This window comes from Capsella rubella, unplaced genomic scaffold, assembly GCF_000375325.1.
Source record: "Capsella rubella cultivar Monte Gargano unplaced genomic scaffold, Caprub1_0 scaffold_6, whole genome shotgun sequence".
In the NCBI taxonomy this organism is placed as follows: domain Eukaryota; kingdom Viridiplantae; phylum Streptophyta; class Magnoliopsida; order Brassicales; family Brassicaceae; genus Capsella; species Capsella rubella.
In genome coordinates this window covers 4,170,463-4,193,961 of record NW_006238918.1, presented here as the reverse complement: position 1 = coordinate 4,193,961, position 23,499 = coordinate 4,170,463, and the positions used below count along the sequence as shown (strand labels likewise).

Below are 23,499 nucleotides of genomic sequence, written 5' to 3'. Positions count from 1 at the left end.
ACAAAATGAGCAATGCAACCAAACCATCTCTCTACGATCTCTCACTCTCTACCGATTTCCCAAATCTTCTTTGTCTCAAATTTTCTAATCACATTCAATGAATGGTCCCTTTCAAAAATGACAATATTACCCTCTCATCTTTTCAACGACCTATTTTATTGGCAAAATCATCTAAAAATCTATTCGAATGATTGATTTTAAAATACATTTTAATAATCTTATATAATCTTACACAAAGAACAAAGAAGTCTATAGTGATTGAGTCTCAGAGACTCAACCTGATTATCTTATCTCTAAAACCAGTTCAGTTTTCTCCAATATATGGTTCATGATCGGTAACATCGAAGGGATCAGTTGCATGCAGTAATATGTGCTGAAAATGAAGATGAAAGAAGTTCAAATAGTAGTTTATGGCTTGTTCCACATTATTACCTTTATTTTGTTTTTTACACTAAGAAAAAAATGAAATTTAGAGAAAAAAAATAGGTAAGATATTCCCACAAGCAAAAAGGAAAAACAGGCACACGCACCCCATTTGCGACTTGGTCATCTATATATGTTCTAAATTGAGAAATATCAAAATAAGGGTTTCGTAAGTTATATTGCGGCTCCGATTTTTTTTTTTGTTCTTAGCGTATAATAGTTTTAGGCATTACCGTATAGTAGTAGTGGTAAATGTGTAATATAAGAAATGCGTGTGAGAGCGTCAACGGAGTTTGCGTGGGGATTTTGGAGAGAAAGTGAGAAACGTCAAAGGATGCAACTATAACTGTACATGTTTTTTGAATCCAACAAATATGCTTAAATATATAGTTTGATTAAATTTGAGGTTTCATGGTTTCGTTCTTACCACAATTTTCCAATATCTGAGACCGGGTTCGATGGTTTTTTCTTTCATACGTTTAATGTTAAATCTGACTTTTTTATTTTATTTGGGAAATCCAAAAATTAAGGTTTACAATTTGGTAGATCTATTTAACGATTATTTTATATTATCATTGTATATAGTTTTTGATGTGCGACAAATATATAAGTTTTGATATGGAATTTATTAATAAATAATAGCAAAATATTACATCATATCATATTTGATGTTTTTTATTAGAGAATGATATCACAATTTTGTACTATAGTTTAAATTTGAGTTATGCATCTAAGGAGATGGATTATATGTAGAAAAAATTATGATACTTTGCATAAAAATCACTTAATCTGATCAGTGAACGTGTAAACAACAAATTATTGCTAGTTATATCAATCGATGCTGAGATTGCATTGTAGTGAAACTTAATGCTATCCACGATAGAAAATAGGTAGCAGCTATTTATGTTGGACATTTGGAAAGAACTGTAGAGAAAACCACAAATCAAACAAACGTAAGACATGTTTTATAAAGAGTTATGATATATTAATCTCAAAGGTACAATTGATGTGGTATTAACAAAATTAGAGACTTATAACACAAGCAAGCTCACAAACGCACATATATATTACGAGAATTGAATTGTTCCATATGACTATATGAGTCTACGATATGCGTATATGATATAAAAACTTGTGGTGTTTAATCGAGCTACTAGACCCTCAAGAGTTATAAACAATAAACAATACTAATACGTACGTCTTAGTAGATGAAATTTTAATATTATCACATAAACAAGTATTACTTTTCAAAGGCACGATGATGATCGTATACATTTAATTGCCGGCCCAGTTTGGAAGGTTTCCTACTTTGTTCAGAAACCCAACTAAAATAATAATATGTGAAATGATTTCTCAACCTTGCATAAAAATCACGTACAAGCAATCATATGCCATTTATGACCAATCCAATATAACGTCTATTTATGTGTTCAAACGGTAACCACGTGAAATTGTTTGAAGAGAAAAATTAGGAGAAATTATAATAATATACATAAGATAATACTGGTCATACGACTTCTATATAGTTAAGTAATAGCCATTTGATTATACATACATAGTAAGTATTTTTTTTTATCTTTTAAAAAAAGTTGATAATGGAATTTTCTTTTTTAATATTCCTCAGCATCTTGTTTTCTCTCTTTCGAACTCTTATGTTTTGTAATATTGTCGTATGTGTCACCATCTAACCTTAAATTCGTGTAACACATACATATCATTCGAAGGAAAAAATCATCATGAAAAATGTTGAAATTATATTTTGTTGCTCATCGGATTAAAGCATTTATGTTTCTAGAATCGAAATAAATAAAATAGATTTTTCTGTCGACAAACGAAATAAAAATAATGAAAAATTCAAAGTCATCACTCATAATCGAAATCTAAGTTGACTACAAATTAATTTTTCTTATATTTTAATGTATTAAGGAGGTGCTATATAGCTTTTGCTTTTATTCTATCTAAAATGATATCAGTTTCTTCATTTTGAAGCTACACTTTGTCAACCTCAAAGTTGCATACCTCCTTTGATAAAGAAACTTTTATTTTAAAATCCTTGATTTTTTTATACGTGTATTTATAGGTTGTCAAATGCTTTTCTAGCAAGAAAAAAAAAAGAGAGGAAAAAGTCTTTAAAGTGCTTTCAAAACTCTCTTTAATTACCATAGATTTTCAATTAATTTTCGAAATAAAATTAATGTAAGCATAGAGTATAGTATAATGTCAGAACGTGTGATTGTCATATCCAAAGTTTGTATTCACAAAAATGCCTTATTGTTTAGGACAAAACACTACTGTTTTCGCAATCTTTTTATAAGAGACGTGGGTAAGAAATTAAAAAAAAAAAAAAAAGCGAATTACTTTTGTACATATATAATCATTTGTTTCGGCTTTACGAAACCTAAGAATATACACACAGCAAGTTACTGCAGCTGCTTATGTCATATATATGTGAGCTATGGAAGTTGAATTAAACCAACCAAAAAAAGGAAGACGAATCCTTTTAGGTGAAGAAACCTGAAGAATGAAGTTTGGTCTCTTTTTTATGCTTTAATTTGATTTGCTTTTTTCGTATATTTTTGTTGGGTGTGGACTTAAAGAAACATTGTATGGCTTTTTATGGCATGTGACTGAACCAAAAAAAAAAAAAAACTTATAAAAAGATGTTTTTATTCCTATTCTCTCACGTGTGACGCTACCAATTCGTGTGCCAACTTTCTCTTCTTTCTTTTCTTTTTTCTTTTTTGGGGAAAAGGAAAAATAGTTTGTGCTTTTGAGAAGAAAAAAAAAAGTTGTTTTCTTTTTGATGCTTATTCCAAACTTGAAACACACAAATTCCAGCCAATTAAAGGTTAGACTTTCACCTTCATCTCTCTCTCTTTTCACTTTCTTTTATTTTCTCTCAAATCTCAAAAAAAAAAAAGACAAATTAACATTTCCGTTTAGAATCAAACTTCCTTTTCGGTTTGGTCTATCTTGGTTTGGATTTTAGAATTGTTATGTTTTTGAGGACGTAGGCCGTGTGGTTTTTAGTTGGGCCTGTTTGAGAAATACGGTTGGGTTGAATCTTTTTTCTCGGCTGGGCCTGGATTAATATGATTACAAGAATTGAGAATACTTAAGGTCAAGTGATGCAGGCCCATTATGACTTATTGTGGGCTTTTCAGCTCTTCCCTGCACTAATTCATTTTTTTTGTTTGTGCGCCGTCATTAACTACTTTTAATAACGATGCCGTGTCCCTAATCCATTTTATAGGGTGGTCCAAGTTAACTAACAACATAAGTTTCTTATTTAAGATGTTTGGATGATTTTTTTTTTTTTATTTTATTATTATTTTTTTTTCTATAAGCTAATTTTGTCTATACACATTTTGTATATATTGGACGACACTAATTATAACTTGGGGGAAAAATGCAGCCAGCTCATCATTTCAAAACAATTTGAATTTGATAAACATAAAAGTTAATTTATGTGGTCCATATGTCTTATGTTTTATGGGTTAACATGTCGTCCCAAAATCCTTGCCTTATCGCCACGCCAATCATTCATTTTAGATGAATATCGGAAATTTGTGATTGATCAAGCTGCGATGATTATCTTTACTTTTTTTTTTTCTTTTTTTGAAGAAGAAGATAATTACATATACATTGGGGCTGTTCGTTTCACCGCCGCAGGTAGTTGCGGCTGCGGCGGACGCAGGTGATGATGTTCGTTTCGTCACCGCATGAAGCTGCGTCATAACGCAGCGGCAAACGCAGCGTCCTGCGACGAGAATTTTGAAACGCCAATTTTAATCAGCGGTCGTAATTAGAAAGTTGCGTTCAATCTGGGAATTGACCAAAATACCCTTGTTCAATGTTTTACATTTTCTAAACCTAAGAGAAGAACGGCGAAGAAGAGAAGATTATTTCCAGATTCGATTTCTCTCCTCCTCTGCTCTCATCTTTGTTTTCTTGGTAAGCTATTCTGGATCTTCTTCTGTAATTTTCTCCATATCTGTTTTAGCATAGATAGAGATTAGTTGATTGTGTTGTTTTGATGGATTTTGCTATAATGGATTGAGATTATTTGATTGTGTTGGTTGTGTGGCTAAAGATCTCGGATTTTATATCTGAAATATGTTCTGGAAACTAGACAGCAAGATCTTTCCATTGATATAAAGATAGTTTTCTGGTTCCATTTGGTTTGATAGAAAATTGCTTTCAAAGTTGACTGTTCGTGGTGTTGTGTCAATCCAGTTAATGTGTTGGAAATTTGTTCATAACTTTTAATCCGGAAATCCAAATGAAGATCTGTTTTTTCCTGTGGCTTTGTGTGTGTGTTGTGAATATTTTTAAATTACATTTCGATATTGAATTAAATTTAAACCATTACTAGGTGAATATTTTTTTTATGGATGTAAATATATTTAAGTTACATTATGTTGATCAAAATATATTTTAATTATTACCAGCTAAATAAATGCTTTTATGAATGTAAATATATTTAAGTCACATTTTTTTTATTCAAAATACATTTAAGTTATATTTTACAAAAATTGAATTGTCGCAGCGTTTGTAAAACGAACGTAATATCAGCGGTAGCGGCAGCGGCAGCGGTGGCGGCAGCGGTTACGTCAACAAAACGAACATAAATATTGATGCAGCGGTAGCGGCGGCGGTAACGGCGGCGGCGACAAAACGAACAACAACCTGCGGCAACGTTTGCCGCTACCGCTGCCGCTACCGCCGGTGGTGATGAAACGAACATGGCCATTATCATTCATGCATGGCTACTTGCAATTGCATTTTGATTGATAATAATAATAATACAGTAAAAGTAAAATGATGAGAGTATGGGACTATGGGATAAAATTAAACAAAGTTATGTGTGTTTACAATTTTTTGTTTTTTTAATGTGCAACGAAGTTGACGTAAAACATCTTACATTAGTTAAGAATTAAGATTCGTTTTCTCAGTAGTTGAAAAGGACAAGCGAAGATTGATTCTCACTAGGTTTGAAACGTATATTCAATGACAATTGTGTTTAAATACAAATAATCACAAAACTACATATGATTAGTATATAAGCAGTCAAATAGAATCTAATCGGGAACATATAATTGAAGAAAGCATCAAGTAAGATCAAACTAATACTCTGTAGATATCTAGCTATGTAAATTAATAATAATATTACTATATTTTTGTAGAAAACATTCATACCCCCTTTAATTTGATTTTATATGATTAGTACGTGACAGATGTCTCCTCTTTCCGAATAAAATGCAACAGAGACAATTTATATGCTCATTTAATATTATCTAATAGGTATGTCATGTAACTTTGATTTCTTACGCTAAATCATTGAGTAATTATTTTATCTGAGCTATAGCCGTACAAGTCCAAGAGCCACATTTTGCTTGCTTACAGTGTTTGTGCATTTCTTTAGCTGTACATTTTATCCTATTTTTCTAATTTTATTGGTATCGGTAAACATGCTAAAAACTCTTGATTGCTTTAGTAATAAGAGTAAATCTCCTTATTTTTGCATATATAGTTTCTTAACCTGTACATTTTTTCTTTTTCCAATGTACGTACCTAAATAGATACTTTTAGGTTTCATGAGTGTGCGTGTATCACTATGTCTAGGCATCCTAAGATTATACTTTGTATTGTATTCTAATATTTTATGTACGAGTAGTCTACTAATTACGTCTTTGATATCGTATTGTGAATAACAATTTATAACTAGACGTGTGTTTGAGTTGAAGCATTTCAAGTTATTAATGACATAAATGAAAAAAGTAATAGTATTCGGTACCCATACGGCCATACCGTTGAGAACAAAACACGGTAAAACTCGAAGAGTGATATCTAATTGTGGACAACGAAGAAGGGCAGTACCGAAACAGTCAGAACGGTTCGGTTACATACGTATTGAAAGTTCAAAAACACATATGATTGCTATCAGCAAAGTAGAAGAAAGCGTTTTTTCCTTTCGCTGCATGCATTTTTTGGGTTAGATGTGAATAGTGTATTTGTTTTGGTTTGAAAAGTCTTTATGAGATTGTAGTTGTAAAGATAGAATAAACTTATCAATGCGCATTAATAACCGATGATTTAAAAAATATCTAGTGATACAATTAATCATACAAAATTTGCATGCATGCTCATTGAATTGAACACAACAATTATTATTATTATTGTTTTTTTTTTTGTCAACAACAACACTACAATTACAATTAGTTTAATTTTTAAGGTAGAATTAAAAGTAAAGGAAAACAAATACGTCCACGAAAGGAGAAAAAGAGGGGCAAGGTGTTGCCACGTCACAGAAAAGTCTAAAAAAGCAAAAGCCTTTACCTGAAAAGGAAAGAAACTGTATGAGATGTGTAAACGTACGTTCAATGCATCAAAATCTTCAAATTGTATTTTGGGTACATCCTTCCACTATTTCTCCACCATATAAAATACGTATTCCGTAAGTCTTATATAAACCTTTCACAACTACAAATACCAATCGTGTCAACTAGCTAGCAACCTAATCAATTTGTCAACAATCCATTGTATTGTACGTACTATATACATACATAGCTCATTTTCCATTGCTAACTTTTTTTTTGACCGATAGTAAAAGAACTCCATATACACTTGCAAGTTGCAACACACAGACGAAAAAAAAAAACTAATCCAATGTAACAACAAAGCAAATAATGGGGTTATTGGAATTAGATGTTTGTACGTCTAGGTGTATCCAGAAGACAATAATTATATATGGCTACGTGTGGAATCTTCTGGCTACTTCTCTTTGCGTCTCTCCGAAACATATGAAATATGAATCAATGAGTTCTATTCAAATTCTGTAGAAGAACCCCACGTTTATTTTGGGCCCTTCAAAACTTTGAGTCATTAATTCTGTTTCTGTATAGTCATTTCCATATTTTGACATGAGCGTGACTCTGCACCTTGATCTTTCATTTTTATCAATAGTGTGTAGTACTGTGCATACATATATGACTTGAGAATATACATATTTGTTGTGTTTGATAATGAATATAATTAATTATTTTCCTGGCCAAGATTATTTCATGGAAATAAAATCCACATGAAAGGAAAAATAATCTAGAAGCTCCAAGAAAATACTTGGTGCATAAAAAATATTCATAAAAGTTTCCTGATCTGTATCCAATGAGAAATGGGAAACAAAAGCATTGGGAAAGATTCGATCATCGTACGTACATGAGAAAACAATATATATTGCCGTAACTTATCATATGAAAAGAAAAGAGACGTGCCAAAGACTTTAATGAATAACAACATATCAAAAGTACATTCCATACGATTGAGACTATATGAATTACTATTCTCAGAAAGAAAAAAGTGTATTATTCTACATAAACCTCTAAAAGAGAAGCCTGCTAAATGTCGTGGTTACTACTGGTAAAAAGAACATTTCTAGTCGTCTATCTCAGATAAAAAAAATAAAAAATATTATTAGTATATATTAATATATATGACATTAGGTTTTCCACAAAACAAAATCGAGAACATTTTATTAAGTTTAAGAAGGTTATAACTGATTTGTTTCTTAAATTCAATCCCGTTACTACGTTAGACCTATCACATATTGTTTTTTTTTTTTTTTACATCTCACGTATTGGTTTAGTTTACTTATTTCCTACAGTGGAAATTTGCCATCCCAAACATACAGTTTTAATCCACCTACGGTAATTGCAATTATAATTATAGTTAATTAGGGCTATTTTGTATAACGACCTCTTATTTATATTTTGGAGACCATCTTTTTTATATGGACATATTTTGTTTTTTGTTTTGTTTTTTGGGGTCAAATAAAGAAAGAGGTCGTTATCAAACGTAGGAACCTGAGAATGGGTGTGCTTGATTGATGATGATTCTCTTAAGAAGGGATTGATCTTAGTTGATGAAAACATTGAAAAGGACAAGAACGAGTTTTAGAAGATAGAATGTATATTCATTCAATCATTACCAACTTACGTAAGCTTTCTTACCCACTTTACCATTTGCTTTCCTATATACTTTCATTCCCCTCTCATTTAATTAACTGGACCGTGTAGTTTATTAATTTGAAAAATCCAATTTCAAAATATCTTGAGTTTTTTGTTTTTTTTTTAATCTATCCTCGAGGCAGAGAAGACCGATTTTTTCAAGGTATTTAATTATGTTTCATCCATTAATCATTTAATTTTTAATCAAAATAAATATGTTGTTTGGGTTACTGAGAAACTAGCAACGTAATTAAGTAGACGGCATATATAGGGCGTACTTTGTAATTTTATAACCTCAGATTTGAGCCGTTTGACATGTTTTCTAAACAATTTAGAATTCTCCTTCTCTGATAATATATTTATATGTACGATTGAAATCTCTATAAAAGTGATACACAGTAATTAATAGGTGGATTCGTATATTTCTGTCATAAATAGCACTTTGTCCATATATGTATTATATAGTAAGAGTAATTTTTTCAAGCGTCTGTAAAAACATTTTCACTGTTTATTGGTTTGATTAATGTGTAAATTAGAGTACTCCACGTATGCTGCACGTATGTAACTAAATGGTGTAACAGCTGACTGTCCAAAACAAATTAACTCACCCAACTACAAATTTTGTAATTAGCATTTAGCAAGCCATTGGATGACATCTCGTGTAGGTATGTAGCAATTCTCAACGTCTCAGTACATTTATGTTAATTATCATAATGGTGTAATTCTTATCCTTATTTGTATATAACTAAACTACTTTTAATTATTTTGAGCAACTACTTTGAACATGAGTCATTTGCCTTATGTTAATTCATACAAACTTCTGTTATTCGGACTAATTTAGCACAATAGACCGATCATACATGCATGATGTAGTGTTTATTTGGCAAACATTAATTATTTCGCTAACAAATCATAGATAGGTATCTATCATTGAAAGCTATAATTAAGTAGCACATCTAAATGAATGTGTATGTGTGTGTGTAAAGCTAAGATTCGTATGAACCGTTTGAATTCAGAAAACGATAGAATCGGGCCGGGGGGAGGTTTGATTTCACCCACATGATTGTCATTTTTCCTTTATGTGGTAGCAACATACACATTTATATGCATACATCATATATCATTGTGGGTCACCAAGCTGCTTGAATTATTGCGGTTTGATCGATCAGTCGATGTTATTTATATTATTGGTTTACATTTTTGCTTTATATTTTTTCCTACAAAATGCATCCACCAATCTTTATTATTATTTTTTAGTACAAAATACATCCAATAATCATTTCCTATATGGTTACAAATTTTTTCTTTCTTTAGGAGAAACAATTATAGATAAACGAAGTAACATCTTTCTGATACATAGACCTATATGTTAAACTTTAAAGTTCGATAGAACTGATCAAACACAGCTGTACTGTGATAGAGTCATACACACACACAAATCACAATAACATGCATCATTAAGTTTTCTACAAGTAACTAGGACCAATACAATAACGTGCATGCATACATATTAATGATAGTTTATCTTGGTTTGATAAAAAGTATGTTTCCTGCTAGCTGTAATAAACTAATAGTACTAATATACGAACTGAACATATATTCCATTTTATAATTCTGTTGGTCTTTTGAAATATTTTCATTTAAAATTTTCTATATTAAAAAACTTATATACATAAGTTAGCAAGGAATGTAAAATTTAAAAGACCTCTAAAAAAATAAAATATAATCAATATTGAAACTTACCGTGATTTATTAATTAGTGTTTAGGAAATTACAATTTATAAATAAACCCTAATAACTTTATCTATATACCAATAATATATTATACACAGAAACTCGCAATTAAAATGGAAAACAATCATAAGCAGTGTTTTAGGGAGAAACCTAAATAAACATGTCCTTTTAATTAGATTTATTATTCATGCATGTGAAACAAATTAAGTTCAAGACTATAAACTATAATTCTAGTAATTAGTATAGAGAAGTTAAGGGGGAATGCGTGATTACAAATTAATGTTCGAAAACACGCATGGGAACTCGTAAGGTGAACCAAACGGTACAATTATACTATACTATTAATTAGGCACCAATCAGTCAGAAAGTTGTACGATAAACCAGAATAAAAATAATTAGTGATGGCAAAATTAGGGTAAAGGAGAACCACAAAAGTGGCACCTCTCATATGTTTTTAAAATTGTTTTGGACCAAATAAATCTAAAAAAAGAAGAAGAAGAGAGAACGAATAAGAACAAGAAAGGATTTAACAAACCCCATGATCATTTGTTTTTTTATCATTCGCCAACCACGTCACTCCTCATTTGTCCATTTCTTCCTCCCACCTTTATAAATATCTGTTTTAACTCACCCTTGAAAAATGGAGAATTGTTTCGTTTTTTTCTCCCCTTTTTCCCAAAATATTCTGATTCCTATTTCATAATACTCATATATACTGTATTGAAACATATAAAAGTAGAAAAGAAAATGTATTTTTCAACCAATCTCTACATAATGATCAGTGATAGATATTACCTATACTAGACATTTTACCAAAAACTTTATAGGTACATGCATCTTCATTTTTCATGCATAAATTTTTAAAGTTGGATCTCTTTTTTTTTTACATAAATAGATATCAGTAAAATGACTAATTTGTTAACCTCAAAACTAAATACATAGTTGAAATAAAGATAGAGTGTTCAAAATAGAGAAAAAACTAAGAGAAAGAAGAGCATAGAAACACACTAAAGAAAGACACGAAAGGGTTTTGCATAGCTTTCTATCTCTCTCGTGTGTCTCTCTACAAACATAACTCCTAAAAACAAGAAACGGCTATAAGTGCAAGCATTTGGAGAGGTCACGTGATTAGCACAATGTTTTCATTTTCATTTGCCTATTCTCTCTTAATTCATTACTACTATTATTAATTACACAACTCTCTCTATCTCTCTCGTAACGCATCACTACTTTTTTTTTTTTTGGTTTAGTAATTAAGCAATCAGTACCTTAATTATACACTCACGCGCGACGCTCTATTTTTGACGAGTGGAGCTCTATTTCTATCTATGCATGATTTATAACGTTTTCGTTTTGTACAAGGAAATAGAAAACGTGTACTTGTACACAAAAGAAAGAGAGTGAAAAGAAATGAGAAATCTGATCAGGAGATATGAATTGTTTTTTTTTTCTACTTTGGTTAAAATTTTATAGAGAACGGCGTCAATTTTCTGCGAATCAGTATCTTGAAGACTTGAACTAGTTCTACGTCTTCTTTTCTTTTCATAAATGCAGTGGTTTAACCTAGTCATTTACACGTAGATGTCTAGCCTTAATGATTCCCACCTAGACTCTTATTTTTGTTTGTTACAAAAAACAGATTTAAATGAAACCAATTAATCTCACATGCACCAATCTCTTTTACTTTACGCCATATATATATGCATGTATTTATGTAACGAGAATACAAACAAAAGAATTGAATTCATTGTAAGCATATTTGAGAAACAGTAGCCAATGATTAATCCTGTACAATTCCAGTAAAATTATTTGTAAACTAAACAAGGTCTCTATATTTATTGTAATACATTGAATATATATAATATAGATAAGATAGGTGGGATATTTTTGGTTCATCTATCTATTTGTAAACTAAATATATGAAGAAGGTTTCAAAGAAACTATACAGATTGTAATGTAATCCAATGATGATTTCCCCTAGCTATATTGGTTGATGTTGGGTAGACTTTTGGTCACCTTGAGCATTCATTCATGATTCATCGTCTATAATATATAAGTACAAAACTATGGTACGTAAATGTGAGTTTTTTTTTTTGAAACAAGGCGTGAAGGAAATGAAATCGTTAAAAAGGAGAGAGACCTTTGTGATAGACGCGCGTTTGAGATGCGAGTTGAGAAACAAAGAAGTAAGATTGGGTGAATGATAAAATGCAAACGCTACCTACTAATATCTCCACTTGTCATGCAACCAGGCTTAGTTCGTTTCACTTTTCGATTCTTATTTTTAAAATTTATTATTCTACTCAACACGTTACACGCTTCGTAAACCTCATAAAATTAAAATCTCTTTTTTTTTTCTTTTTTTTATACTACAATGGTTAATTTTGGAGCTATATATAAACCCACCTGAGGCTCCTTAGTTTCCTCCATGAAATAAAAAGAAGCATCATATCTTCTAGAGAGAGAGCGAGAGAGCGAGAGAGAGAGCTTTAGGGTTTCAAAATCAAAACACTGAGACCCTTCAGACAATCTCATATCGGGAAAAGCTTCTCAATCTCTATACAAAATGGGAGTTGTCATGAATCACCATTTGCTCACTATCATCTTCGGCATCTTAGGTAATGTTCCCATGCGCAATCCTAGCTAACTAATCGTGTTCATCCTCTAGTCTCTCTTCGTTCTTCTTTATTACCTTTTACCTTCAACTTCGCATCTAAAGCTTCTGATTTTGAAAATGTTATTAGTGTAGGATTTCCATTGTATTACTATAGACATAAACTATAGATAAAAATGACTAAGAAGTGAAATAAAATCATGGACAGTTCATTATGATGACCCACCTAACAAGTTTCAAGTTTTTTCCTCAATAACTAAACTAAGTCATTTTTAATCATTAATGATCTTCTGATGCTTAGGTAAAAGCTCATATTACCCAAATTTTTTTTTTATAACCATCAGTACGTAAGCTATTAAATTAAATTGAAATCGTCACGCATTGTTGTCCATGTTATCATACTCGATACGTGTATTGTGGTTAATGCAATTTAATTACCCTCTGAGAGGTTGGTTAGAGTATTCGTGCTGATTCATGTACTTGTGTCTCCACAAAACTAGAAGCCTCTTAATGATACAAATCGACTCATTTTTTTTTGTTTTTATTTGATGAACATTACAGGAAACGCGGTATCCTTCCTTGTATTAGTTGCTCCACTGTAAGTATAGAGATACAATTTCATATCTAATAATTGTTAATTTGTTAAATATGAGAATGATTCTGATTTGTATAAAATATATATTATCAGGCCAACATTTTATAGAATATACAAGAAAAAATCGACGGAGAGTTTCCAGTCGCTGCCGTACCAAGTGTCGCTGTTTAGCTGCATGCTATGGCTCTACTACGCTTTGATTAAGAAAAACGCTTTTCTCCTCATTACCATTAACTCCTTCGGCTGCGTTGTCCAGACTATTTACATCGCCATGTTTCTTGCTTACGCCACTAGGGACAAAAGGGTAAATCTTAACTCCTCCTTTTTCGTCCTCATCAATGATTAATTACGCTTAATTAAATACGAAAATATCTGATTACTAAGAGATGATCATTATCATGCGTTTTGACAGATCTCGGCTATGAAGCTGTTCATAGCTATCAACGTTGTCTTCTTCTCGTTGATTCTACTGGTTACACATTTCGTTGTCAAAACTCCAACTCTCCAAGTCTCTGTCCTCGGCTGGATTTGTGTTGCCATTTCTGTTGCTGTTTTCGCTGCGCCACTCATGATCGTGGTAATTAAAGCTAACAAAACGTTACTTCTATTTGATTTGTAAAGAGATTTACTTCTATGACAATTATGTTTTGGTATAGAAATGTTTAATATTTTATGGTTGTTGTTGTGAATGAACAGGCTCGTGTAGTAAAGACAAAGAGTGTGGAGTACATGCCCTTCACGCTTTCTTTCTTCCTCACTATAAGCGCCGTTATGTGGTTCGGTTATGGCTTATTCCTCAATGACATATGCATTGCTGTAAGCATTAATTTTATTTTGTTTGTATTTACCGTTTTCTAAATTTTCACTTTTTTGCAAAGATAAATATAAGAGGACACTGATGAGTTTTGTTAATCGGTATTGATATATGACTTTGTAGATTCCAAACGTGGTTGGATTCGTGCTAGGGATGCTACAAATGGTTCTGTACTGTGTTTACCGGAACGCAAGTGAGAAACCAGAGATCGAAAAGAAGATCAATTTGTCAGAACAACAACTAAAGAGTATTGTCGTGATGAGTCCGTTAGGCGTGTCGGAAGTGCACCCTGTCGTGACGGCATCGGTGGGTCCACCCTCTGACGCCGTTCATCATGAGGAGCCGTCAAATGGAAACCGCAAGTGTCACGTGGAGACTTCTCGTCCTGAAAACGTTTGAAGTGTCCATACGTTAAAATCAACAAAAAGAACAAGAAGAAGCAAAATATTTCTCTCTTTACTCTTTCGCTCTCTCTCGCCTCTCTGCTCGTACGTCGGGTCGGCCGAAGGAAGAAACTGAATCGGCCTTTTGTTAATTTCCATTTTTGTTTCGCTATCTTTATTTGATGTCCTACTTCGCTTAAAGTTTTGTGTTTCTTTTGAATTATCTTTCTTGTTAAGTTGTAGCTAGTGCTCCTAATTAAGAAAATTTGATATAATAAACTAGATTATTCCCTAGTAAGTAGCTTGTTGACCACCTTTTTTATGATTTGTCTTAAAATGTCACCGTCAGTTAGAAAACTAATGGTCTTGTTCCATTGACGACACATAGTACTGTTTTAACGATTTTGATGTTTAACAGATAGATTGAAACGTATGAGTCGGAAGAAATAGTATATGTACACAAGTTTCTGATCTAGACTATACCATAAAGTAAATACAAATAATTCTGATAAATATTTTTTTTTAAAATAATAAGTTTTAATTTTGTTTTTACTAACGTCTATTTTCCAAGTTAAAGTACAAAAAGTCATAACCGTTGTTGAAGAAAAAAAAAAGATTCAAGACGTCCCAAGGTTTTGATGAAAATGTATGCTAGCAAATCATTAGTATAATTAAAGGTGGGACGTTCGTACACTTCCAAGCAAAATTGCATCACCAACAGAGTGACAATCACTATATGCATACTTCATTTACAAAACGGGTTTGCTATAACAATATGCTATATTTATGATCTCTAAAATTAACCTTTTACTAGGAATAAATAACTTTTGAATATAAATAACCCGTATACTGATAAAATATGAAATATTTATTAACTAACGTTGACAACATAATCCGACAAAAAATTAAATCATAGCGAATTTTGATAAATAACTCATGGCCGTACATAATAGGTTATAATTAAAATTTTAAATTAGTAGTCTAAAAATACAAGAAGAAAAAAAAGACAATTGAGTATATATTTATTAGTTGACTAAATATTTTCTTATTAAAATCTGACTAAAAAGTCTAAATTTTAGAATTTTCCAGTAAAATTATCCTCGAAGTATTTTAGAGGTCAAAAGAAAGTCATACAAATATAGCACTGTCAATAGTAAAAAAAATTCCGACAAAAACTTGATAAGACCAACCAAAATCTTACAATCTGAACAGCCATCCTTAAAATAATTGTCAGATTGCGAGGGCATGTGACCCACGTTGTCCGAAACTCCGCGATTGTGGACATTAGCCACACCACAGAACCACATGAAAGAGTCTAGAAACACTTAACATTGGATCTTTGTAATTCAATCTTCGATCAGACGTAAACATCGCCACATGTGACTCATTATGGAACTATCTGTCAAAATCCCAAATCAAGATAAGCAAGGCTACAAAATTTACATGAACATCTTAACAACTCTCGAGAATCTCAATTAGAGTTTTTAGTTATTAAAAGAGTCCCCCTTTTTTGCCCATATTGCAACATCACATATAATGTACAGAAACTCCTGGTCCCAATGTTTGTTTGTTTGTTTTCTATGTTTGACAATAAATGAGAGTTTTAGAAATAAGAACAAAAACGGGTCAAGACCCCCAACCGGTTCTATCCGGTACTGTTGCTCTCTGATGTTCCCTGCTCGCTCTGTCGTCGTTTCTCCCTCAAACTCTCTCCCCACATCTTAGCCTCTGCAACCGCACGCTCCCTATTTATATCTCGGTTCAATATCCGAGCTGTCTCTCTCGGTGAATCTTCCTTCTCCGAACCATCTAAATCAAACTTACTTCCCGACCCACCTCCTTCATCGTTCCTTGTTATTAACCTCGCTCCTCTTTCATCTCTGTTTCTCCTACTTTCATCTTTGCTTGGATCATAAGCTTGGTTTGCAAGATAGGATAGTGCGGTGACAACATCTGCTATGAGCGGACGTGTAGCTGCCTGCTCTTGGATGCACATTGAAGCCACAGCTAAAGCTTGGTAGAGTGCACGAGTAGGAAACCGTCCCTTTAACTTAGGATCCGCCAGTTTTATGAACTTTCGCCTGTCGTTGAACAATGGGCGAGCCTGTTAAACACCAAAATGTTCCTTAACTGTTAAACCAAAAAGTCTCAAAATTTTTTGCATAAGAGAATGAGAAACTGAATGTAAATTCACTTAGAAGATAATGATGAATTTATTTACCCAAGCCACCAGGTTCTGCTCTCCATGGGGCATCTCGCTGTCTATAGCTTTGCGACCAGTAATGAGCTCGAGAAAAACCACACCAAAACTGTATACATCTGACTTGACTGTCAATTGTCCGGTCATTGCGTACTCGGGAGCACAATAACCATAAGTGCCCATGACTCTAGTGGAGACATGAGATTTGTCTCCAGTTGGTCCGAGTTTAGCAAGCCCAAAATCAGAAAGCTTTGGATGGAAACCCTCATCGAGTAAAATGTTTGATGACTTAAAATCTCTATAAATAACCGGAGGATTTGCCTTGTCATGTAAAAACTCCAAACCTTTCGCCGCACCAGCAGCTATTTTCATTCTCATGTTCCAATCTAAGGCCTCCTTATCCGGTGGGAGATCTGGGGCAGAGGAGAATCCGAAAGGAAAATTAAAAAAGATATTTGTTAGAGGCTGCCAAAAAAACCAACAACTACTACTTCTCAACTTAAGTCTACAAGTATAATTTATAAGTAATAAAAAATAAACAAATGAATGAAGAATCTGCTAAAGTTAGTTGACATTGACTAAGATCACAAAGAATCTTTGGCTTAATATTGACTAAGATTACAAAGAACTGCTGAGCTCTAAAATGGTGAAAGTTTGGAAAATAGCCAAAATTTACCGTGGAGGTGATCTTCCAACGATCCTAAGGGCATAAACTCGTATACCAAAAGACGTTGATCTCCATCAGCACAGTAACCAATAAGGTTGACTAAGTTGGGATGATGAAGAAGGCTAAGCATAAGAACTTCTACCAGAAATTCTCTGTTACCTTGTAAACCATTCCTGTCCAGTTGTTTAACCGCAACAACCTATAAGATATGAAGAAAAATAGATCACAAATTCAATAATTAAGAAAACAGTTGAAAGCCAAGAGAACACCAAGACTTTATAGTTTTTTTTGAAATGTATAAACAAACAAATTCGAGCGTCTAGTACATATCTTGTTGATTACCAACCAGGTAAAAACTACATAGTTTTTCTTTCTAATCAATACCCTCCATTCAAAAGGATTAGATTTGGAACACTACAAAATTTGCATTCAAAACATATAAACAACACTTTCACTATTAGGAAAGACTCATTTAATATACAAAGTAAAATCTCCCTCTTACTATCAGCAATTGTATGCAACTTTAAAAAATAGTAATGCAAAATGTAATTTCCTAAGATTCAAAACAAAACATAAAATTACCTGACCGGTGCTATCAAGCCTTCCTTTGTAGACACGTCCAAATCCACCTTCACCTAAGAAAGTGTCAGGATGAAAGTTCATAGTTGCAGCAGCAAGCTCACGGAATGCAAATGTATGAGCAGCAATCTGTCCAAGCCCATCCCTTGGAAGCAGTAGCTCCCTTTTTGACCCTCCATTGCTCTTTGAGCTAAGCTTTTCCCCACCTGCAACCGACATCAAGAGCAATCAATTTACCAAACGCATCCACAATCCTAAACTCCAAGAACAAATCACCTTCAAAGAATAAAACTTGTATCAATGTCTTCAAGGCACAGTCCCCAAATAACCAAATCTAAGATCCTAATCCTGATTCAGTAGGATCATGTGATCCTGATCCTCAGAAGGTCCAATACATATATATACCAACACACAGAATTTTACACTGAGGACAAACTTGGGACTTGTCAATCAGATCAAAACAGGTGAAACTGAAGCAAAGGATCACAATTTCCTCATCACCTTTCACCAAGAAATTCGAATACAGCTGAATCAGAACATGCCCAATAAGCCAAAACATCTCAGAAGCTCATATATCCAAAGTAACAGTGATTGAGAGATCAAGTTCCCGTAAGCTCAATCAGGATCAGACAACCAGATCTTGTGGGCATGTAAGCACAAGAGGAAAACGAACAGAGCAAATGAGAAATCATGATTAAAGCAAGCAAGAACCTGAAGGGAGTCCAGAGATGCTATTAGATACTGTCGGTTGTAATTGTTTCTTCTGACCATTAGATTCCTCAACTGGATTCAGCTTCTCGTCATCACTCGAATCAAAACACGAGAAACAACCCATCTCCTCTCCACTCAATTTTCCCAATATGAAGAAGATATCAATAATCCAACAAAACCCTTCAATCCTATTGTGGAATAAATGAACAGGGACGATTGGATAGATTAAAAAGAGCGAAACTTTGCATACACCCAGAAGGAAAGATGGATAATTGAGATTCTGGGTACCAATAAAAAAACAAACTTTGTTCAGATTCGAACTGGTAAAAACGAATTGGAGTTGAAAGAGAAAGAGAAAAGAGAAGAGAGAGAGAGAGAGAGAGAGAGAGAGAGAGAGAGAGAGAGAGAGAGATGAAGAAGCAGCTTCTTTTGTCGTCCACGAGTGTTCACACTATTACCAAATTGCGAATTAACGATGACGCGTTGCGGAAACTCAGTAAATCCTTCCTCTAAAACTCTTTTCGTTGACGAGATATAATCTCCAATACAAGCAATTAAAACTCTCCCTTTTTTGCTGTCAAAAAACAAAATAAGAAATTAATCTTTCGTTATTACTCAATATTCTCATTACAATGATTTGTTGGAGTCAATAAAAGCGCAAAAAAAACTTTGGTGTCTGTCTTTCGTATAAAGTGATAAAGGCAGAAGATAAAATTTCCTTTTTCACATATTTTTGTCACTTATTAAGTGTGATTGATCTAGCTTCTTATGGCATCAACCAAAATAGTATTTGATTCCATTGTTACCAATTGTTAAAAACTGAAAACAAAATAATTAAAGACGACGATGTGTCGATTTTGTGCCGGTTTGAAATTTATAGCGAAAAGTTTATTTGTTATGTGTATTTACAGTAAACACCTAATAACAAAAAAAAATCTTTAGTTTCTTCCTATAAGATGTTTTGAGAAACTTTTATGTTTCTTTTTTAATTATTATTTTATAAAATTCTATCAAAACTTTTGGTCAAACATTATTTAATATTGTCAATAGTCACAATTTTTTTTTTCCAACTCACTATGTATAAAACAATAATTTTGGCAAAAAAATAGAAAAGGTAGAAATACACCTATTGAAGTGATTTCCCAAATATATTAGGAGTTTACAACATATGGATTGGGCAGAATGATTTATTTAGTTAGATTCCCTATTCTATTCTCGCTAACGAAAACTATCAATGGTATTTTTTTTAAAATAAGTTAATAAGCTCTCGTTTTGAAGCAGAAAACATATATAACTTGCATTTTTATTTTATGTCCTGCTAGATACTTTCTATTTATAGACTCATATGAGAGAATGGAATATAAAATAGGCACTTATCAGTTATATTGACAATCAACACTAGTTGATCTAAATCAAAGCGAATTAAAACTTGCAAATCAAACTATATTATCTTCTTGATTGATTTGACAGTCAACCTCCGACTGATTACTAACCGAATCAATTGTGAGTTTAAGTGTCAATTACATATATATTAAGCTTCTTTTGGGACATAAAATGACCCAGGAGGTGTAACTCTTTTGTGGAATCTCTAAGCATTTTAAACCAAAATAAAAAACAAATGTGTAAAAGAAGTTTGGAATCTTATTGATGATCGCCGATGATTAAATTTTTGGCATTCGTAGAATCCTTGATCATCAGCCTCAATCAAGGATTATATAATATTTTGTCAAATGCATGATTGGTTTGACTAAAAGTTTGATGCAAGATTTGCTTGAATTGCGGAAGAACATTAAGAACTGATTACAAGGAAGAGTTTGTTTTTGTAGTTTTAGCATGAAAACTAGACTAAAATAATACTATTTGTTATACATCTAGCTAATACCATGTCCTTGGCTAAAACATGCAAAGCATAGATAATCATAAAAGTACCAGAAAATGATATAGAATTTCTCTAGTTTCATCTTTTAAAATAGAAAAAAAAAGGCCTCAAGTGTATTTTTTTTCTTCTCTAGCTGTGGCTTTACGTACGTGAGTATAGGCCGACCATGGACGATCACAAGATTTTTCTGGATCATAGTGTAAGAAGCCCAAAAATATAAATCAAATTGCTGATTAAATTACATTAATCCTCCAACATTATAAAGTTTGATGAAGAATATAAAGTACAACAAATCTATAAAAGAAGAAAAAAAGGTGAGAGATCGTGAGACGCATAACCCTTTCCCTTCTTAGTCAACGGACAATGGATTCCCCAAAAAAACACGAACCTCAGAAATAAAAGAAAAAATATATATTAGCCAAAACACACAGAACACAAACAAAAATTCACAATTAGTATCGTCGTAGAAGAAACAAAGACAACTCTAATAATGGGTTATTATCCATAATAATCCTCACACCAAAAAGAAAAAAGAAAAAAAAAAAAGACAAACAAACGAAAAAAGACAGAAAAAAATCAGTTAAAGATAGGGTTTTTATATTTCCCGGCGAAAAAATGGAGAAATCTGGAAACCATCACGCAACGGAATCATCGGAATCTCATCTTCACAAATCCGACGATCACGATCACAAACAACATTCCGATGATTCGGAACAAAACCTGCATTCATCGACGCCGGAATCGAAATCGGAATCCTCCTCCGAACTAAGCCTTCTCCAAGTCATGGAAGCCGTCGACGGTTTCATCGAATCACTTTCTTCCGAGAAGGACGATGATCAGGTACAGGAGATTCCACCGGCGGTGGAGCCATTCCCTGAGACGGTGGATTCATTGGTGTCGAAGATGGAATCTTCTGGTCTGGGACGAGACGAAACAGAGGACTCTGCTTTCATCGACGCCGTTAACCGGATTTCGAAATCGGTTATGAGATTGCGGGAGCTTAAACTAGATTCAACTCCGGTTTCTTCTTGGTTAAACCGGGCGAGTTCGGTTCAGCACCACGCTGTATCTCTTCTAGACGAAGAGTTCCGTCATCTTCTAGATCGGTGCAGAGAAGAGAAGAAGAACAGAAACAACAGCGACGGGAACAGCTCCGATCACAACCATTCTTCAGCAACCGAATCCGATCGGTGCGTTTTACCGGACAATGAGGAGGAGGAGGAAGAAAGATTCCCGGATTTTTCACCGGAATCGATCTCGACGTTGAAGAAGATCGCCGGAGCGATGATCTTCGCCGGTTACGAATCAGAGTGTTGCATGTCCTACGAAATGTCGAGACGGCACGCGTTCAAGGAGGAGCTTAGCGAGGTTGGATTCGAAGGGATCAACGTTGAAGACGTTCAGCGAATAGCTTGGGAATCTCTTGAAGGTGAAATCGCTTCGTGGATCTCTATCGTTCGCCGTTGCTCCACCGTGCTTTTCCCCGGCGAGCATTCTCTCTGCAACACCCTGTTCTCCGATCAAGACCATGCCGCTATTCGTAAACGACTCTTCACCGGTCTGGTCTCCGCTGTTACAATCCGGTTCTTAGATTTCTCCGGTGCCGTGGTTCTGACGAAACGGTCGTCGGAGAAGCTTTTCAAGTTCCTAGACATGTACGAGACGCTACGTGACTTGATCCCTGCCGTGGAACAAACTGATTCAGATCTGATCCAGGAGATAAAACTAGCTCAGACGAGGCTAGGTGAAGCAGCAGTGACTATATTCGGAGAGCTTGAGAAGTCGATTAAGAGCGACAACGGAAGAACACCGGTTCCGAGCGGCGCGGTTCATCCGTTGACACGTTACACCATGAACTACCTCAAATACGCTTGTGAGTACAAAGACACACTAGACCAAGTGTTCCAACACTACGAATCCAATCAAACAGATTCCATACATGAACCAGAGACAAAACCAAAGCAACAGCAACGAGAAGACGATGAAGAGTACAAAACGTCCGCTTTCGCTAGACAAATGATAAGGGTGATGGAGTTGCTTGACGCAAATCTAGATATCAAATCCAAACTGTACAGAGACCTATCCCTGCGATACATATTCTTGATGAACAATGGCAGATACATTCTGCAGAAGATTAAAGGGTCGATTGAGATAAGGGATTTGATGGGACAGTCATGGACAAGGAAAAGGTCGACAGAGCTGAGACAGTACCATAAGAGCTACCAGAGAGAGACTTGGGGCAAAGTGTTGCAATGTATGAATCAAGAAGGGTTACAGGTAAATGGGAAAGTGTCTAAGCCGGTTTTGAAGGAAAGGTTCAAAATTTTCAATGCTTTGTTCGATGAGATTCACAAGACACAGAGCACTTGGATTGTGAGTGATGAGCAGATGCAGTCGGAGCTAAGGGTGTCGATCTCGGCATTGGTGATTCCGGCTTATAGGTCTTTCTTTGGGAGGTATAAGCAACATCTTGATTCAGGGAAGCAGACGGATAAGTATGTCAAGTATCAGCCTGAGGATATTGAATCTTTCATTGATGACTTGTTTGATGGCAACCATCCTACTTCTTTGGCACGCAAGAGAAATTGATAACTACTTGCATCTCAAGCTATGAGGAGAACACGACTTGTTCCTTTTGCTTCTTCCTTCTTTTTTTTTTTTTTCCTATTTCAACCCTTCTATCATTATCTTTCATTGCCTTCATGTTTATAGAACCCGAGAAGCTACCATGAAAACTTTTTGTTTTTTTCTTACTTTTAAAAGTTTGAGATTTTTTATACTGTTCAGTCTATGTTTTAATTTCCTGTTTGAACAGATTGTGAGCGAAAATTGTTTAGAAACTACGTAGGGGTAAAGACACAAAATTATCTTCAAAATGTATTGGATATTTTGTGTTT

The 23,499-nt window shown here is 33.7% G+C and overlaps 3 protein-coding genes and 1 long non-coding RNA gene across 5 annotated transcripts; 3 read left to right on the top strand and 1 right to left on the bottom strand.

Moving 5' to 3' along the window:
- Positions 1–3,844: 3,844 nt before the first annotated feature.
- On the top strand, positions 3,845–5,339 carry LOC111830162. The gene is made up of 2 exons (XR_002833528.1): positions 3,845–4,377; positions 4,973–5,339. It is a non-coding gene; the product is annotated as an uncharacterized LOC111830162 (long non-coding RNA).
- A 7,264-nt stretch (positions 5,340–12,603) lies between these two features.
- Positions 12,604–14,864, top strand: LOC17881565 (bidirectional sugar transporter SWEET15). Its single transcript, XM_006289112.2, has 6 exons — positions 12,604–12,778; positions 13,336–13,372; positions 13,463–13,673; positions 13,782–13,946; positions 14,066–14,185; positions 14,307–14,864. Exons 1-6 carry the CDS (start codon positions 12,727–12,729, stop codon positions 14,580–14,582), a joined length of 861 nt encoding a protein of 286 aa, XP_006289174.1. The 5' UTR covers positions 12,604–12,726; the 3' UTR covers positions 14,583–14,864.
- Positions 14,865–15,997: 1,133 nt separating this feature from the next.
- On the bottom strand, positions 15,998–19,222 carry LOC17884091 (serine/threonine-protein kinase PBS1). 2 transcript variants are annotated; one of them, XM_006287350.2, is made up of 5 exons: positions 18,724–19,222; positions 18,016–18,218; positions 17,443–17,632; positions 16,788–17,179; positions 15,998–16,670 (listed from the first exon to the last, which is right to left on the bottom strand). In XM_006287350.2, exons 1-5 carry the CDS (start codon positions 18,845–18,847, stop codon positions 16,212–16,214), a joined length of 1,368 nt encoding a protein of 455 aa, XP_006287412.2. In that variant the 5' UTR covers positions 18,848–19,222; the 3' UTR covers positions 15,998–16,211. The 2 variants fall into 2 exon arrangements, with proteins under 2 accessions (XP_006287412.2, XP_023636390.1); XM_023780622.1 differs by lacking the exon at positions 18,724–19,222 and adding an exon at positions 18,514–18,717.
- Positions 19,223–21,026: 1,804 nt separating this feature from the next.
- LOC17882792 (exocyst complex component EXO70B1) lies at positions 21,027–23,381 on the top strand. The gene has a single exon (XM_006286408.2). The coding sequence runs from the start codon at positions 21,218–21,220 to the stop codon at positions 23,189–23,191; it is 1,974 nt and encodes a 657-aa protein (XP_006286470.1). The 5' UTR covers positions 21,027–21,217; the 3' UTR covers positions 23,192–23,381.
- Positions 23,382–23,499: the final 118 nt, after the last annotated feature.

What these genes read in the sequence shown, in the direction of transcription:
- LOC17881565 (XM_006289112.2), top strand. Translation starts at nt 12,727, where the DNA reads ATGGGAGTTGTCATGAATCACCATTTGCTCACTATCATCTTCGGCATC. An exon ending in CTTGTATTAGTTGCTCCACT is followed by an intron (nt 13,373 to 13,462) that starts GTAAGTATAGAG and finishes ATATATTATCAG; the next exon opens with GCCAACATTTTATAGAATAT. An exon ending in ACGCCACTAGGGACAAAAGG is followed by an intron (nt 13,674 to 13,781) that starts GTAAATCTTAAC and finishes GCGTTTTGACAG; the next exon opens with ATCTCGGCTATGAAGCTGTT.
- LOC17882792 (XM_006286408.2), top strand. Translation starts at nt 21,218, where the DNA reads ATGGAGAAATCTGGAAACCATCACGCAACGGAATCATCGGAATCTCAT.
- LOC17884091 (XM_006287350.2), bottom strand. Translation starts at nt 18,847, where the DNA reads ATGGGTTGTTTCTCGTGTTTTGATTCGAGTGATGACGAGAAGCTGAAT. An exon ending in CATCTCTGGACTCCCTTCAG is followed by an intron (nt 18,219 to 18,723) that starts GTTCTTGCTTGC and finishes TGTCGGTTGCAG; the next exon opens with GTGGGGAAAAGCTTAGCTCA. An exon ending in AGCAGAACCTGGTGGCTTGG is followed by an intron (nt 16,671 to 16,787) that starts GTAAATAAATTC and finishes GGTGTTTAACAG; the next exon opens with GCTCGCCCATTGTTCAACGA.